Below are 17,979 nucleotides of genomic sequence, written 5' to 3'. Positions count from 1 at the left end.
CTATTGTTATTGTGGCATAAGCCTATCGATTATTCATGTTTTTAAGATTTTCTCAATTTTGGGAATTCTGTCCTAGTTTCAGCTAAACCCAAAATAGAGAGATCATTAACAGATACCCCAATTTGATATTTGCTTTTGAATCAAAATTAAACCACTGACTTTTCCAAGCACCAGTATTCACAATTAACTATGGCCAAGAGAAGAAGGTAAAGGGCTTGTACGTTCTACCCCCTTTAGTCAATTTTGCCACAACAAAATTCAGTCTTTTAAGCCATCGACAGAAATGAAATCGGTGTGAATCTACAGGGGAAAAGTGATTGATGAGTCTTAGAATTCAGGAGCAAAAGGCAACAGTTACTGTTCATTTGTAACCATATTTACTTATAAAACAATTAAAAAGGAATTCCTTTTCTATTTTGAAAAACAACTTCAATCATTTGTAACCATATTTACTTAAAAAACAACTCATCTAGTTCGGATACATTCTCTTATTCCAGAGGCCACCAAAACGTCTTTTTTTTTTTTAATCTACTTTCAAACCTAGCTGTCAGAGATCTCGATTATTAACCCCAACAGTTTTTCAACAATGTATTTATGGACTATTTATCTGGAGATCAATCAATCAACTCATAAACCTAAGTCACATGTTATTCTCTTGATGTCCAAGTCATTTTAGTTTAAGTACAATATGCCTTTTTTTATGGCGAACGGTTCAGAATTTGTCAATCTACTTTGCCAGAGAGGGAAAGGGATCTTCTTTCTAAGGAGAACAATGAAATCTTGAAGAGTAGACTCATGGGCCAAAATTTGATAGGCTTTATACATAGACCCAGAGGTATTCCAAAAGTTGTGAAAATTAAACTACAAAGTCTAGCTCAAAGATGCTATATACGATTACAATTTGATATATCACCATCTCTCCAACCAATAATTTAGAATGCTCTATCACACATCTGCCCCAACGGAGGAACAATACTCCTTTACTTGAAGAAGAGACCTCTCTTTTTACCTTTCTTCCTTTCAATAGCCTGCAAGACCAGGTTAGAAAGGGATAAATTTTAGAGGCCCCTCTTTTTGCAAAACAGGTAAGGGACTTGGGAACTAGCACTGCACAACATTTCACAAACAAGCATAGAATTTGATCCATCTACGAGCGCACTTTCTAAGCGTGTGTCAACCAAAATAATCAAACTACAAAAATCCTTCATCAGGTGACACTATACCACAACAGAGCAATAAAAGCCCTTGTTTATTCCCCACGTTTTGATAATTATGCCAAACGCCTTTCTCAAGACCAGTACGTATTGTGTTTACAAAATTCCAGATTTATATTTATTTGACGATACCAATTTCCAAAATTATCGATTCCTCAATCATTTCAAGATTACCATTTTTAACCACTCAATTACAGCAGTATTTGCAAAAACAAAGAACTACTTTAAGAAACAACCAAATGTATTTCTAGTTCATGTGTCAAAGAAGCTACAATTATATTGTCATCCATGGTTAACGAATATTTTTTTTAAAAAAATGCTGCATACAAGTTCTAGATGTAGGACAAAATACGACTCATCTCGCCTGCTAGCACTAGCCGAGGAGGTTTTGGAGGAAGTTGAGATTGTTTCCAGGCCATAAGCAGTAATGGGGAACAGTAACCAGGGAAAGAAGAGGGCAAGAAGACGGGGACTAGGGAAATCTTGAGGGAAAAAAACAAAACTACTAAACAAAGACCTGTAAAACTTTTCATTAAAAAAAAGAGATAAAAAGAATTCCTATTTCCTAATATAATACGTAAGCAGAAGACTAGTAAAACTGTTCTAGAACTTTCCAATGACAACTCCAACTAGTTTCCTAATAAAATCAAATAACTCAGAAAGACTCCATGATAACCAAAAATCTCTGGCAACCAAACAAAAGGCCAAAATTTCCACTTAAGACATCATATTCTGAAAAGCATTAAACTTCGAGATATAATTGGCTAGGACACTTGAACCATCTCAAGACCCTAGGCATCACCACAGACAGCTCCCTTAAGATTAGAATTTCTTCTTTCTTGTAAGTGATCCCTTAGATTTCTCCTTAAGCTTCAGAGATGACAAATACTTATCCAACTAACTTATGGCCGTTTCATCACTTTCACTCCTCAATTTGCGAATATTAGAGGGGTTAATTACAAGAAGTTAACATCGAAGAAGAACTATACTCAAAGTTAAAGAAAATCATTTGCAACTTTCCCGACAACTTTCTGGGTAATTGATACATTTTTGTGTCAACATTTATAGCCAATGGGGCGTAAGGAATAGAAAAGTAATTTTTGGGTACAAATTGATGCTACTTAAGAAGAAAGAACTTAAAACAATCAACCTTAAATTAAAAAAGTGGCAAGTTAAGAAGCCATACCCTTATGACAAATAATCTCAGGATGAGGACAATGGTATCCCTTGAACTGCAAAACAGAAGCAGATGCAAAATTTCAAACAAATGGTTGGATCACATACATGAACCCATTCCTCCCGATACCTTTTAACCACTTTAAATTTTGAAAAAGAATTCAATCCATCATTTAGTTGCACAAGAATTTTCAGATAAATTAGCAAAATTTCATCTGCTGATTACATCCAATGTAGTAATTAGACATTTCTAGTCCTACAAGATTACTTCAGGTGGTAATTACATCTTTATCTTTCAAGTAAGTAGCTACCCATTCTCACACAACGGCGGCTATCATCCAAATAATTGATAACGCACCTGCTTATATCGTTTGAACTGTTTTCTGACCTCAAGAGGCGCTCAATTCCCTGACCATCAATTATTGAGAATTCTGTTGGACTACCATACGGAATAGAGACCTGACAATAAAAATGAAACCATAAATCACTTAAACAGATGAGGGGGAAAATGCCAAGCTAGAGAATATAGCCCTATTACTTGAAAAAGAAAAAGAATGGCACAAAGAATCACATCTGAAAAGTTTTGTATCTTAAATTATGTTTGTTAAATTCATAAATAGTAAAAGATATGCATCATACAAAAAAATCGTTAAAATTAGTTTTTTAGAGCATATAATTTTAGAGCCATATAAGAATTTCAACAGTTGGACAATTTTACAGTTTTACTACTATTAAGAATGGTGTTCCCAAAGAAAATCAACTAACAGCAAGCAAAATTGTACTGTGTGATGCTCCAAAATCAGGTAAATGACCGCCGTCAGTGGTACCTTCCCAGAGTAAAATGTCTCTGGAAGTTTTTAACTGATTGTCCAAAAAAAAAAATTCCCGATATATTAAAGGTTCAAAAGATGCATAGATAGCCTAATGATGGAATTGATTGTCAGGACTCAGGAGTGGATTTCTAATTCTTTCAAGAAAGGAAACTATGGCATAGAAATTACAAAAAGTCCACATGGAAAAGAGATTTGCATCTAGTATCACAGTTTACCTGGTATCAATATACAGAGGAAAGGCTTCTAACACGGTTTCTAGAAGAGAAGGGAGGATATGGCTTCTAACAGGGATACACTCAAGAAGCTACTGGATTTAGTAAAAACGAGGGCAAGATCAAAAGCGTATGTAATGCATACCTAGACAATGCATAATAGCCAGAGTATTGAAGGACAATAGAGAAAAGCATGAAACCCAAGGAACGAAGTGCAGTACAACTCATTAAGTAAAAGGATGGAGCCCTTACTCCGAATACGTCACTTGATTACTAAGATACTGCATTAGCTCAATGTATAAAGCCATTACGTAAATTACTGGGACTTCTTTAGGCCACGTATAACATGAAATTTTTTATGTCAAACACAGAGAAACGAGCTATCCTATTTATTCTCAATTTGGTCAATGGGCCAATTTTTGTGTCAAGTTAGCCATTTCAGCTGTTAATTCACATGAAAGAAGGATATAGACTATTTCTGTGGCAATGTATCATACAGCTTCCTCAACAAGAATATTGAAAATGCGTAAAGGAGAACTGCCAAAACTACATGCTAAACCAAACATGAGAAAACCACATTGACTTCATTGTCAAAGATTTCTTCGGTATGAAGAACTAAATTAACGCAACAAAATTGTAGCAACCATGAACTTGTTTGGTATTTACCATCTAGTGTGCTTATTACTAGTATCATGACCATAATCGACAAACTCTCATTTTGATCTAGCTTATTGTCCATTACTGAATGCCAATAATAACATCATAGTAGTAACTAGGTCAATAAGGATCCCCTTCTATAGCCTCAGATCTATGGCTGTTGCTCAAATCCACCAATTACTGCATTCATGAAAAGTTTCCTAGTGAATGTATTACATATGCTGTGTTCTTTGATTGATTTCTTAAGCATCTCAATGATCTAGGCTGAATTCTGCAATTATGTCCCCTGGTGCAGCTAATAAAAAAACAAAGCAGAAAAAAGGTGAAGGCATGCATGCCATGACAGACTTCATCTTCCTTTTCAAACAATATCCCTATCTAGAGATTAGCAAGGAGACATACAATTGTTGATGACGAAAATTTCTCAGAAACCACTACACCACTAGGCCCACTGCACTTGATGCTATAACTATCTCTCTTGATTCCTAAAGTAGCTGGCTCCCATATATCCAGAAATCCCGTCTGTTAAGACCAAAGGAAAGTGAAACAGATAAAGCAACCAAATAATAATCAACATGGAGTATCAGCTTAACTTTATATTGAACTTCAGAGTAAAAAATAGATCCGCTAAGAACTTGGTTAGACATCATACCGACAAGGACACCTTATATGAAGCATGACCACTGTAAAGTGTCCTCTCTATGCAGTGCTGCATTTCAACATCTGCAATTAGAGACTCCAATCAGTACTAATTAGTTAAAAAATCTATCAAAAGTTCAGAACAAATGGTTACACCCACTGGTGATAACAATGTGTGACCTATCAAGCATTTTTTTTTGTCAGCACAGAAACAAGAGATATAAAATAGCATCCGAAAAGTAACATTAAGCTAATATAAGTTTGGGATAAATCCAAGAAAAAACGTAAAGTGTCTAGTCCAGATAACATCGGTGGTGACACAAGGTAGGTACTGGAGGACATCTAACACTAACATTCAGAGCACATATTTAGCAGGTGGACCGGACCAAGGTTTCAATTGTTCTAACTCATGGTATAGTTTAATCTCATGAGTCAGTCAACAGGATACCCAACATCCACCAGCGTCTACGTAGCCTGTTTGGTAGGAGTTGCTGGTATCAGAGCAGAAGGGAAAGGGTTTGAGAAGGGAAAATGCAACGAAAAAGTAAAGCTAAACAAAGAAAACCAATTCGTAAGGCCCATTTCTAAAAACTGTCAGACAAACTACAATTAAGAAAATAAAAAAGGATTCAAAACTTAGCCAAAACAGCAGAGGAAGCTGAAAAAAGAAACTCGCGTAAATATCCTACTCTAATTCCCACTCTTAGAATTGCAAAAGAGACACAAGTTAAATGTACAACGAAAACAGATTTTATGACTGTCCAACAGAAAAAACAAGAGTAGAAAAAAGTAGTGTAAGACAAAATGAAAGCTTGTGCTTTTAAATTGTAAAAGGCGGCTACAGAAAAGCAAGTCATAGCTTTTTCACAGACAAGAGGATCTGACAAGAATCCAAAAGGTTGTAACTGCTTCCAAGCATAATCCAGAGACCATCAGAACAAGTAATCTATAGCAGGAATCATCCAACTTCCAGTTTCTTCAATTCTGCACCAGTTAGCCCTTCAATTATTTTGACAAATCAACCAGATAGCCTTTCTTTGACAAATCATACAACTTCTCTTATTGAAAGCACATTGTTGTTAAACCACAGGTTTTATACAAATACCAATTTTACCACCAACTTTTTTGAACAGTAAATGCAGCAAGAAATAAAACTTCAAAAATCCTACCCCCTCTGCTCTTCCCCACCCTTCCCCTCTCAGATTTGGTCACGCGACCAGATCTGAGAGGGGGAGGGAGGCCAGGAATGTGGGGCCATGGGGAAACCAGATGGGGAAAGGGTGGCGAGGGAGGCCGAAGGGGAAGGTGAGGTGGTGGGATAGGTGGTATGGAGGAGGGGAGGAAGAGAGGAACGAGGGAGGAGGAAAACATGGGGGGTAGGAGAAAGGGTGGAGGAAGAGAGGAAAATGGGAGGTGGCAGAGGGAGGCAGGAGGAGAAAGGTGAGGTGGTAGGGGAGGAGGGAGGAAGAGAGGAGTGAGCGAGGAGAGAATTTGTTGGGGGGGGGGGGGGGAGGGTAGTAAAAAAATTACCCCAATATATTTCTAAATTTTAAGAATGCCCTAGGATAATTGAGAAATTTTGGAGATATAATGCTGCGGTAAAGTTTTTGAAAAACACCTAATCAATACACACACATCGATATACACACACACATACATATATATAGATATGTCTATAAAGACATGTCTCTGTGTGTGTGTCTTTATACACGTGTGCACGCGTGTATGCGCGCACACACACACACACACACACACATACATATACATGTATATATACACACACTATTACACGCAGGGAAGTTGCAACTAAAAAATAAATCAAACAGCTTCACCATCATCAATAAAAAAAACCATCCTCATATATGCAGGGAAATTGCAACAAATTATACTTCTTGTACTGGGTAGGAGATTATTTGGAATAATATTTTGTAAAAACACTGCAGTGCTTTTTGTGATGTAATGTATGTGAGATAAAAAGGTGGTTAGAAATATAAAAGGATAGTTGCAAAACATGTTTGTGGTCTAGTTTTCTATACTGATGTCTCTTGGCTTGGAATTATTCCCTGAAATCCTTCAGCCATTTGACTCTTGCAGATAAAGGATTTAGGCTTGGCTTTTTTCCCTTTTTTTTATGTTTGATTTTATTTATTTACTCATTTATTTATCTTTTATGCAGGGGAAGTGTGGGATTTAAGAAACGGGAAAGGGGAGGGGGGGGTTTGAATCCAAGACCTCTAATTCCCAAGCCTCAACCTTAGCCACTAAACCAAGGCCTCCTTGACAGTTAACATTTCATTGATACCAAAAGGCCAAATTCATATGACTAACATAGTTTAAGAACTACAGTAATCCTTCTAAAATCATTAGGGACTTTCAGGGTAAAATACCCTCATAGATTACCATAGCCAAAGTTGGTGATTGGTACAAATTAGCAGCACAACAGCCACTCATCAATCTATTTAACTGAACACCACTCTTGTTCATAAAAACATTCCTGTCAAGCACATCAATATGTTTAATCCATTTTGCTTCTGTGCAAACCCATAACACAACAATAGTGGTCAACCAGGTTCAAAATTCCATAAGAGACAGTCATGATCAGCTCATTTTGCTCTTCATGCTCCACATTATGCTGATAGAGGCCAACTCCTTAATGACAAAGATCACATGCACTAGTTGTAAACCCTGCTTATTTGTTTCCCTCTACCAGCCTAGTAGGAATTCAATAAAGTCGTACTATCATCAAAAGGAATTTACCATGTACTGTGGCGCCAGAAGGAAAACTTTAGAACACTTCTGCAGCTGATTTGCAGTAGTACATCAAACTCATTTCCACAAGTTCTTTAGAAGAATCTTCTGAAAACACCTAACGCTTACTTCAAGGAAGTTCTATGCTGGAGATACAAAAATGAGTTTGCAACCTGACTCTTTCTAAAATCTAAGCAAACATTCTCTTTCTGAACTACCAAACTTCCACTGCCCCTATTGGGAACTTTCTCAACAAATCATTGCAGTAAAAGTCAATCCATAAAACAGAAGTACATAAACAAACACAAGTTCAAATTTCAGATATTAATAAATTAAAAAGTTGAATAGATTACCGCAAGTGATCTTTCTATGTTCATTGGCAAAAACTTTTACCAGTTCCCCCTGAAAAGTCAAGGAGATGAAAACATGTCAGACTCCATAGACAAGGATTACCAACAGGAGAGTGAATAAACACCACCAAAACCACTCCAAACTAAGATTAGATTTTAGTTCAATGACATCATTTTTGGCATTATAGATTAAATGCATATTGGCACATATCCAGAAATACAACAGTAATAGATGTGCCCTTAATCACCATTTAGAAATAGTGTATGATGGGCTTCCTACAGTAGTTTTAAGACAAAAGTCAGATATCAAATATCAAAGAACACTAAAGAAGACAAAACTTTCAATTGCATGAATAACCCACTGAGAACAGAAACACTAATTTTGAAACAGAATGCCCATCATAGACTTGTTTTTCAACGTCCGAATAATACAGTTCTACAGCTAGCTATAAAGTAACAGAAATCTATATCAAGATCCAACACTTCAGTTGTGTGAAACACAAAGCAATCAAACACTGCTCCAGAGGAGATATGGACAAAACATTAACAATTAGATGTTGAGGCCATTCTCCCTACCAACAAGCTCATTATTGAGCCAAATTTTCCACTGAGTTTTTGAATTTGGTGGATAGCGTTACAAGTAATTCATCAAATTGTGAGATTTGACGACTATATGTAGTACATGAACTTCATTTAACACTTCTAGATGTATAGCATTTCAGAAGCTCATTCTTTTGTGACTTTAGATGACATCTAATCCAACATTAATCTAATGTTTCTGCATTCTGTTATTCACAACAGATTGTAACTTCTTATTGTCGAAGATATTATCTCCTATGATTATGGGAGATATTATCTTCCATAATTATCTCCCATGATCATGAGAGATATTACCTCCCATGATTATGGGATTTTATTGCTTATGATCAATCAGGTTTGAATAGATAGGATATGAGTTGATTATGTAATCCCTAAAATCATGGTTCTATTACCTTAAGTGGTGGCAGAACTATGATAGGGTTGTCCTATAAATGCCTACCTTGTAAGCATATTTAGGGTGTGGGAAAATAAAGAAAAGTAGAGTTTTTTGTTCATTTTTCTTTTCTTTTAAAGATTTACATGGTATCAGAGCTCCGGCTCTGTACCAATCCCTGCCATGAACTACCGAGCAGCCATGACTGGATCGACTGCTCACACAAGAGAAGACTCATCCTCGTCTTCAGTAGTTATCCAAACTACAGATTACTCCGCTTCAAATTCTTCTTCCCTACAAATAACCGTTCATAAATTAAATGGTTCCAATTATCTGGAATGGGCTCAATCCGTAAAACTGGCTATCGATGGCAGAGGTAAACTCGGCCACCTTACTGGAGAAATTCAACAACCAGCTGCTGAAGATCCCAATTTGAAGAGATGGCATTTAGAGAACTCTCTAGTTATCGCTTGGTTGATAAACTCTATCGATAGGAAAGCCACACTTATTTCTGCCCACAGCCAAGGATGTGTGGGACGCTGTCCGGGATATGTATTCCGATATAGAGAATTCATCTCAAATTTTCAATCTCAAGACGAAATTGTGGAAATCAAGACAAGAAGATAGAGATGTTACAACCTACTACAATCAGATGGTAACTTTATGGCAGGAATTGGATCTTTGTTATGAGGATGAATGGGACTGCCGTGCAGACAGTGTTCGATACAAAAAACGGGAGGAGAACGACAGAGTCTATGTCTTCTTGGCCGGACTAAATCAAGAACTTGATGAGGTGCGAGGTCGTATTTTGGGCAGGAAGCCTCTCCCCTCCATTCGTGAAGTATTTTCTGAGGTCAGAAGAGAAGAATCAAGGCGTAAGGTGATGCTAAAGTCCAAGGCAGAGGATGAAGTTGAGACTTCAGCATTGGTTTCTAAGGGGACAGATTTGGACGGAGATAAAAGAAGGAAGCCTTGGTGTGAACACTGTAAAAAGTCGTGGCACACAAAGGACACGTGCTGGAAATTACATGGGAAACCATCGAATTTCAAGAAGAAAAATGGAGGTGATAGCAAGGTGTTGCAGACTGTGAATGAGGATTCTCAAAAGCAACAAATTGACTCTGAGACACCAGCCTTCACAAAGGAACAATTAAGCCAACTGTACAAACTCTTTAAGTCTCCACAATTTTCAGTCACTGAGCCAAAAAGCTTCACTCCTTTCTGTTCTTTTGCTAAAAATGGTAATCCTTTTACTGTTGCTCTTTCATGTAAAACATCAAATGCATCTTGTCCACGGATTGTATGGGTTATTGATTCTGGGGCCACTGACCATATGACTAGTTTGTCACAATTATTTTCTACCTACAGTCCATGTGCAGGCAATAAAAGGGTCAAGGTTGCTGACGGATCATTATCCGTCATAGCTGGCATAGGTTCCGTTGTCATCTCTCCTACTCTAACACTTCATAGAGTTCTTCATGTTCCAAAGTTATCATGCAATTTGCTGTCCATAAGTAAATTAACTAGGGATCTCATGTGTCGGATTAATTTTTTCCCCTCTTTTTGTGAGTTTCAGGAACTGACCACGGGGAGGATGATTGGATGTGCTAGAGAAAATGGGGGACTTTACTTCCTTGAAGATGGATCAAATATGACAACACCAATCAAAAACACATGTTACGGGTCTGTCTCTATTACTAGTAATAAAGAGATTATGTTATGGCACTTTAGACTAGGACATCCTAGTTTTTATTACATGAAATACTTATTTCCAGATTTGTTTAAGAATAAAGATTCATCTTCCTTTCAATGTGAAATCTGCGAATTGGCTAAACATCATCGGTCTACATTTTCTATACATCCTTATCAACCCTCAAAACCGTTTTTTCTATTACACACTGATGTTTGGGGTCCCTCTAGAATTTCAACTTCATCTGGAAAAAAATGGTTTGTTACATTCATCGATGATCACACAAGAGTTTGTTGGGTGTATTTGTTAAGAGAGAAATCAGAGGTTGCAAGTGTGTTTCAAAAATTCTACAGCATGGTTTTGACACAATTTCAAGAAAAAATCAAAATTGTTCGGAGTGACAATGGAAAAGAATATTTCAATAAAATTTTGGGAAGTTTTTTTCTTGAAAAAGGGATTGTGCATCAAAGCTCCTGCAATGATACCCCACAACAGAATGGGGTAGCTGAAAGAAAAAATAAACATCTTTTAGAAGTGGCGAGGGCATTACTTTTTTCAAGAAATGTTCCTAAATATCTATGGGGCGAAGCAATTTTAACTGCTACATATCTCATAAACAGAATGCCCTCAAGAACCTTGAATTTCCAAACTCCTCTGAATTTTTTCAAAACAATTTATCCCATGTCTCGATTAGCATATGAAGTCTCATTAAAGGTGTTTGGGTGCATAGCCTTTGTTCACAATCATGAACAAGGTCGAAGTAAGTTAGACCCTCGAGCAAGAAAATGCATTTTTGTTGGATATGCACCCACGCAAAAGGGGTATAAATGCTTTGACCCCATTTCGAAAAAAATGTTTGTAACCATGGATGTAACATTCTTTGAAGATAAACCTTTCTTTGGAGATCCTCTTCAGGGGGGGACTCGGTATGTAGAAGAACCTGTAGAAGATGATGATGTTTTTCGTATTGAAAATCAAATTTCTGATCAAAATTTTGTTGATAGGAGAATTGATTTTTCTGATTTTTTAGAAGAATCTACAGCAGCATTTCCTCAACAAGAATCTTTTCAAGATAATAATCCTGAAAAATCAAATGACACTCTTCAATTTGCCCGTAAAAAGGATTTTGAAAATCGTGAAAAAATTGATCATGGATTAGAAGAGGATCTCTTGTCTTTAGTGCCAATAACAGAGTCGAATTCTCTTAGTGAAAGAGATGGGAATGTAACTGAAAAAACCTTGAAAACCTATGTCAGGAAAAATCATCGAGGAAAAGATAAAGCTCCCCCTTCTCTTCACAACAAGGAATCCGAACCTAGGGCAGTTTTTGATGTTTTTGAGTCATCAGATAAAGTTTCCTCTGATTCAAAGATTGCTGATCTGGATCTTCCTATTGCACTTCGAAAGGGAGTGCGTTCTTGTACCAAACACCCTATGACTAACTATGTTTCTTATGAAAAGTTATCCCCTACCTTCTTGACATTTACTTCACAACTTTCTTCTGTGGAAATTCCAAAGAATGTACAGGAAGCATTACAAGTTCCAGAGTGGAGAAAGGCTATTGAAGAAGAGATGTATGCTCTTGAGAAGAATCAAACATGGGAAGTAACAAACCTGCCACAAGGGAAAAAGACGGTAGGGTGTAAATGGGTCTTTACCATCAAGTATAATTCCGATGGGACATTGGAACGGTACAAAGCTCGATTGGTGGCTAAAGGGTTTACTCAAACCTACGGGATCGATTATCTTGAAACTTTTGCTCCAGTGGCAAAATTAAACACTATTAGGGTGCTTCTCTCAATAGCAGTAAATCTTGATTGGCCACTCCAACAACTTGATGTCAAGAATGCATTTTTAAATGGTGATCTGGAGGAAGAGGTGTACATGGATTCTCCCCCTGGATTTGAAGGGAAGTTTCAGTCTAGAGTTTGCAAGCTAAAAAAATCGTTATATGGTCTCAAACAATCTCCTAGGGCCTGGTTTGAAAAATTTACTAGGTCGGTGAAGGATCAAGGCTATATCCAAGCTCAGAGTGATCACACCATGTTTGTTAAACACTCCAAGGACGGGAAGATAGCAGTACTCATTGTGTACGTGGATGATATCATCCTCACAGGAGATGACTTAATTGAGATGGAACGGCTGAAGAAAAGTCTTGCTTCTAGCTTTGAAATCAAAGATTTGGGAACACTACGATATTTCTTAGGGATGGAGGTAGCTCGGTCCAAGAAGGGCATCGTTGTGTCCCAACGCAAGTATGTTTTGGATCTTTTAAAGGAAACAGGGATGAGTGGATGTCGACCTGCAGACACTCCTATGGATCCGAATCACAAGTTAGCAGATATAAAAGATGGAACACCAGTTGATACTTCTCGATACCAAAAGTTAGTAGGCAAGCTAATTTACTTGGCTCACACTCGTCCTGATATAGCTTTTTCAGTGAGTGTTGTGAGCCAGTTTATGCATTCTCCATATGAAGAGCACCTTGATGCAGTATATCAAATTCTGAGGTACTTAAAAAGTACTCCAGGAAAGGGATTGTTTTTTAAAAGAGGAGATCGAAAGACCATTGAAGCTTATACAGATGCTGATTGGGCAGGATCAGTGATTGATAGAAGATCAACCTCGGGGTATTGTACCTTTGTATGGGGCAATTTGGTTACTTGGAGAAGTAAGAAACAAAGTGTTGTAGCTCGTAGTAGTGCAGAAGCAGAGTACCGAGCTATGGCTCATGGTGTGTGTGAGATGTTATGGCTGAAGAGAGTTTTAGAGGAGCTGAAAAGACCTATTGAACTTCCAATGAAGCTCTATTGTGATAACCAGGCGGCAATTAGCATAGCTCATAATCCTGTGCAACATGATAGAACCAAACATATTGAGATTGATCGCCACTTCATAAAAGAGAAACTTGAAGGAGGAATTATCTGCATGCCATTCGTTCCATCAGCTCAGCAGATAGCTGACATTCTCACCAAAGGACTCCTCAGACCCAATTTTGAATTTCTTACAAGCAAGTTGGACATGATAAATATATATGCACCAACTTGAGGGGGGGTGTCGAAGATATTATCTCCTATGATTATGGGAGATATTATCTTCCATAATTATCTCCCATGATCATGAGAGATATTACCTCCCATGATTATGGGATTTTATTGCTTATGATCAATCAGGTTTGAATAGATAGGATATGAGTTGATTATGTAATCCCTAAAATCATGGTTCTATTACCTTAAGTGGTGGCAGAACTATGATAGGGTTGTCCTATAAATGCCTACCTTGTAAGCATATTTAGGGTGTGGGAAAATAAAGAAAAGTAGAGTTTTTTGTTCATTTTTCTTTTCTTTTAAAGATTTACATTAATCATACACAATGATAAAGTTTGAGAATATGATGTTTGAAAGGCTCAAGTACAGAGTCATCAAGCCTCCATCACTGGGGAGGCCGGGGGGGGAGCTCTGGAGCTGTTTCATATGTATCCTGGAAACAGGATTGGAGTAGGAACCAAATGTGCTTGGTTGCAAATTTAGACACAAAATGTCAACCAACCTGATTTTAAGAACATATGAACCACATTGAACAATGAAGTCTCACCATAAACAACTAAAATGTACTAGAGCTCTATCAATAATGTGACCAGGAAGTTGCACTAAACACTGACCAGTTATAAGCTAAGCAAAAGGTTTTGAAATATTTTTGACCTCTCTTGTAGGATAGAAGTATCTATTCTATTATATTGTGCATATATCATCATCTCCTTCAAACCTTGAAGCTGAAGCACTGACCCACTGCAATTTCTGACTTGTAAGTTTGAAGGATGATTAACCAATCTGTCTTTTGGACTATCTCGCAATTCTTACTCGGGGAGTTTTTCAAGCCATACTGGAGGAGGTCAATATATTAGTTCAATTTTCTCTAAAGACCGGCAAAACTTCAAGCCATCCTTTGGGTATTTGGGAGTTCGTCTAAAACTTCACTGGATCAAAGAAGTTGTTTTGGGAATTTGTCCAAAAACCCAAAGGATTAATGGATTTTCACAAACACCCCCTCCCCCACCTCCCCTCCCTCCATCCAATCTTCTCCCCTCCTTCCTCGAACCACCAACCACTTACTCCACCCAGCACCCCTCCTCCTTCGCCTCTTCTATCCCGCCTCCACCTCCACCTCCATCCCCATAACCACCACCACCCCCTCCCCTTCTCTCCCTCCCCCTCTTTACCACTCCACCACCCAACCCGCCACCACCCCTTTTTCTGCCTCCCCTCTTTCCCCTCACCCCCACTTCCCTTCCCTATCTGGTGGTTACACATGGCATAAGAAAAGAAGCCACAGCAACAGCAGTGCGTAAGATAGGCAGCAAGAAGGTCATGGCATATTCGGAAAAACTAGTCTTAGTTGCACAAAGAATAAGAAAAGAAGGCACAGCAACAGCAGTGGGTAAGATAGGGGGAGAAGGCCATGGCATATTTGGAAAAACTGATCTTTTTGCCTTGTTGCCTCACCACAAATACATTTTAAATGCTATGCAAAATGACAGCAATCATCAACCATGCTAAATCTGGGCCAATGAAATCCTTACTCGACAACAAAGGAGAACAGACCCCTATCCATACATTTGACTGATATAATAACATGCAAGTGAATAATGCACAAAACAGTAAATGTAGCCCTACTATCTTAAACTATAAGCGTTAATTCTAGATTGTACAATGAAAAAATAAAATAAAATATAGTCAGAGGGAGAAGGTGGGAGCGTATAGAATGCCTCGCAGAAGGGTGACATGTATAAGCTTCAGAGAGGAGAATAGGCAAGTACAAAATTGGGTGAGGAGACTAATTCATGATGTTTCTTGTCCTGCTAGGCTTAGAGATAAAGAAGTTTAGCTCCTTTAAACACTTTTGGCAGTTTCACTAGTCAATGATTATGAGACATGACCTACTGAGCAGTATGTTACCCTTGGAACCCACAAAGGCAAGATCTCTCTCCTTCGCTTTACCTCTTTCCTACTTCAAGCATGACTAAAAAATTAATTGTTGGCATTCTCTTTTACTACTTCAAGCATGAATAAAAAAATAATTGTTGCATTCTTTGATGCTTTGAAATGAATGAAAAGGCAATTAGATGGGCAACAGACGAATATCCTAATTTTACTGATCAGCAATTACAGCAATAACTAAAATCAGAACAACAGTAATTCTCAATTAATATAATCAGGAAGCAGATAAAACTAATATTCATTTAATTTACCAACAAATCAGGTTTACTGCAACTAAAAGAGGAAGTAGATCACTAGCCAGTAAGAGAGACACTGTACCTTCCGCTTCCTGTTGTCCAGTGGTTGGACTTCAATAGCAAGGTACGTATCTACATCATCTGCAGCAACCAGATAGTTTGGTTGCTTTGCCCCTGTCAATTACAACACTAACAACTTAACATGACGAATTTTTGCAGCAATGGAAATAAAAAGATATCTATTTATCCATGAATACCATCTATGTAGTGAAAAGATCCATCCTCCAGATGACGCACCCACTGCAAGTTCAAAGATACAATTAAAAACTTTCATACAATCATATAGCATAAGCACTTTTTTATATAACTAGAGAAAAGAGAGAGCAAGCAAAAGGGAACCAAAAAAGAGAAAAAAGAAATAATGTTGAATAGCAAAAACAGAACACCTCAAAATTACAACTAGTAGTTCCATTAATCGAGTATCCACATGCTTGGAGTTCCCGTCCTGGAAACGCTTCGCCAGAAATTTGCAGGCCCTCTATTGCAGGTAATGGATCATCTTCTCCAGCTAGGAAGGCAGTAGAATTAATGAACAGTGGGTAACATCATGCTTAAGAATAACTATAACAACCAAAACACAAGAATTCTTACCTTCAGAGAAAGATGACGAAGGTTCTTCAAGAACAGGGGGTAAATAAGGAGAATATGAGGTGCTTGCATCATCAAGAGCACTAGTATATGCTGAGCTTTTAGAGGCCCAATTAGCTTGTGGCTCTCTGTCATTCTGTTGTCCCTCCAAGTCAGAATCCTCCATATCACTGCTGACAAGATCTTTGAAAGTAACTTGTTTAGTAGAAGTCACATCTTTATGATAAACTGGAACTGATTCACCCATGCTAACCGCATGTGCAGCTAACTGTTGATTTGCTATGTCCCTGAAGTCAATCAGAACTAATGAATACAGGAACAAAGAAAAGAAAGCCTCACACTAAACGAAATTAAAATTGCTGCAAACGTAACTCAAAAGCAATCATAAAAATGTCTATTCCATGGAGTAATAGTAACAATTCAATTTCAGTACAAAAGAACATAGGTAAATCTTTACAAAGCCACTAACAGGAAACATGACACTCACGAAACTATTCTTCCAATATTTTGCTCGATCTAGAACAGAAATATATCCTTAATAGAAAATTCAATAAAAATGATTAACAAAAAAAGAAGAAAAAGAAACAAGATACCAGATATATTTTAGAAAGGCATTCAGTGACCCATCAATTGACAATAGTACAAAGTCAGGTGGAAAGCCAAACGCTTGGGATCATCTTATCAAGAAATTCTCTCTTAAATTCCCAGCTATCATTATGATGTTGCATTACAATTTACAACTTCCACAAAAGTATATTTAAGAACCTAAAAAGAAATACTATAACCAATGAACGATATCAGCTTGCATAACAACTTTGAAGAAAATATCATCCATACAGCTAATGAAGTACCAAAAAGGATCACAAACATTACAAGCAAAGCCACAGCCTAAAAATGAACTTAATGACCAAAAGGAGTTGGAATAAGACAGGTCCTCAGACCCATCAATATAGTTTGCACGGTTAGCACGGGAGTTTCAACCAAAAATGAATTTAAGAAAGCACAATTTGCTCAACTTTGAGATTTACAAGACACTACACAGAATTTGGTCATGTGCTCCAATAAAAGCCTAGCACCTACAACATCCTTGGTACATGTGAGGCCTTGGGTTGGCCTGTAATCTTGTCGTATAAAGCACCACGTCAGAAGATTTTCTACCCTGTACTAATTGGTGTTGTGTGATAGAAAGTACCATGCACATGGCTCATTCATTCTACTGTTATTGTTTGATATCTAAGATTTCATTTACCATTTGCAGAAAGACCACCTAGAACTGCCTAAGTGAAAAACCAGAGTTTCTTCATTCAATTAATTTACTTTCAAGCTAATTAGCTAAGGCCAAAGAGGTGTCACTGTTTATTTGCAGTATAAAATTTGCCTCAGTTTGGCAAATATAAATGTGTGTGCACAAAAAGTAGCCAAAGATTCATTGAGAAATAACAATACTGCCAGCTCCCGAGCTTTTGCGACTGTAAACCCAAACTCCATCTAAAAAGAGAGAGAGAGAGTGACAGAGAGAGGGCGAGCTATGACGAAGTCCTACATTTATATCTACTTTGGTCCCCATCTCATGCTACCAGACCATTTGTTGGGCTTCACAGCAGTG

The 17,979-nt window shown here is 37.6% G+C and overlaps 2 protein-coding genes across 3 annotated transcripts in view; one reads left to right on the top strand and one right to left on the bottom strand.

The window, feature by feature from the left end:
• Positions 1 to 622: 622 nt before the first annotated feature.
• Positions 623 to 17,979, bottom strand: part of LOC113701960 (uncharacterized) — a 32,064-nt gene continuing 14,707 nt past the window's right edge. For both annotated transcript variants that reach the window (XM_072059354.1, XM_027222882.2), the window contains 10 exons: positions 16,377 to 16,660; positions 16,172 to 16,293; positions 15,983 to 16,025; positions 15,808 to 15,899; positions 7,833 to 7,881; positions 4,745 to 4,815; positions 4,495 to 4,614; positions 2,749 to 2,849; positions 2,401 to 2,446; positions 623 to 1,028 (listed from right to left, as the gene is read on the bottom strand). In XM_072059354.1, the coding sequence (XP_071915455.1) occupies positions 981 to 1,028; positions 2,401 to 2,446; positions 2,749 to 2,849; positions 4,495 to 4,614; positions 4,745 to 4,815; positions 7,833 to 7,881; positions 15,808 to 15,899; positions 15,983 to 16,025; positions 16,172 to 16,293; positions 16,377 to 16,660 (976 nt within the window). In that variant the 3' untranslated portion in view covers positions 623 to 980. The remainder of the gene's footprint in view (positions 1,029 to 2,400; positions 2,447 to 2,748; positions 2,850 to 4,494; positions 4,615 to 4,744; positions 4,816 to 7,832; positions 7,882 to 15,807; positions 15,900 to 15,982; positions 16,026 to 16,171; positions 16,294 to 16,376; positions 16,661 to 17,979) is intronic.
• Positions 9,400 to 10,564, top strand: LOC113701961 (uncharacterized). The gene is made up of 2 exons (XM_027222883.2): positions 9,400 to 10,043; positions 10,379 to 10,564. Exons 1-2 carry the CDS (start codon positions 9,455 to 9,457, stop codon positions 10,411 to 10,413), a joined length of 624 nt encoding a protein of 207 aa, XP_027078684.2. The 5' UTR covers positions 9,400 to 9,454; the 3' UTR covers positions 10,414 to 10,564.

This window comes from Coffea arabica, chromosome 7e, assembly GCF_036785885.1.
Source record: "Coffea arabica cultivar ET-39 chromosome 7e, Coffea Arabica ET-39 HiFi, whole genome shotgun sequence".
Classification (NCBI taxonomy): domain Eukaryota; kingdom Viridiplantae; phylum Streptophyta; class Magnoliopsida; order Gentianales; family Rubiaceae; genus Coffea; species Coffea arabica.
Note: the sequence above shows the minus strand (reverse complement) of the source record. Positions and strands in the feature narration are given on the sequence as shown.

Excerpts from the sequence above, each read along its gene's own strand:
- LOC113701961 (XM_027222883.2), top strand. The coding sequence starts at position 9,455 with ATGGTAACTTTATGGCAGGAATTGGATCTTTGTTATGAGGATGAATGG. Across the intron at positions 10,044-10,378 it reads CTGTTCTTTTGCTAAAAATG|GAACTGACCACGGGGAGGAT; the intron begins GTAATCCTTTTA and ends TGTGAGTTTCAG.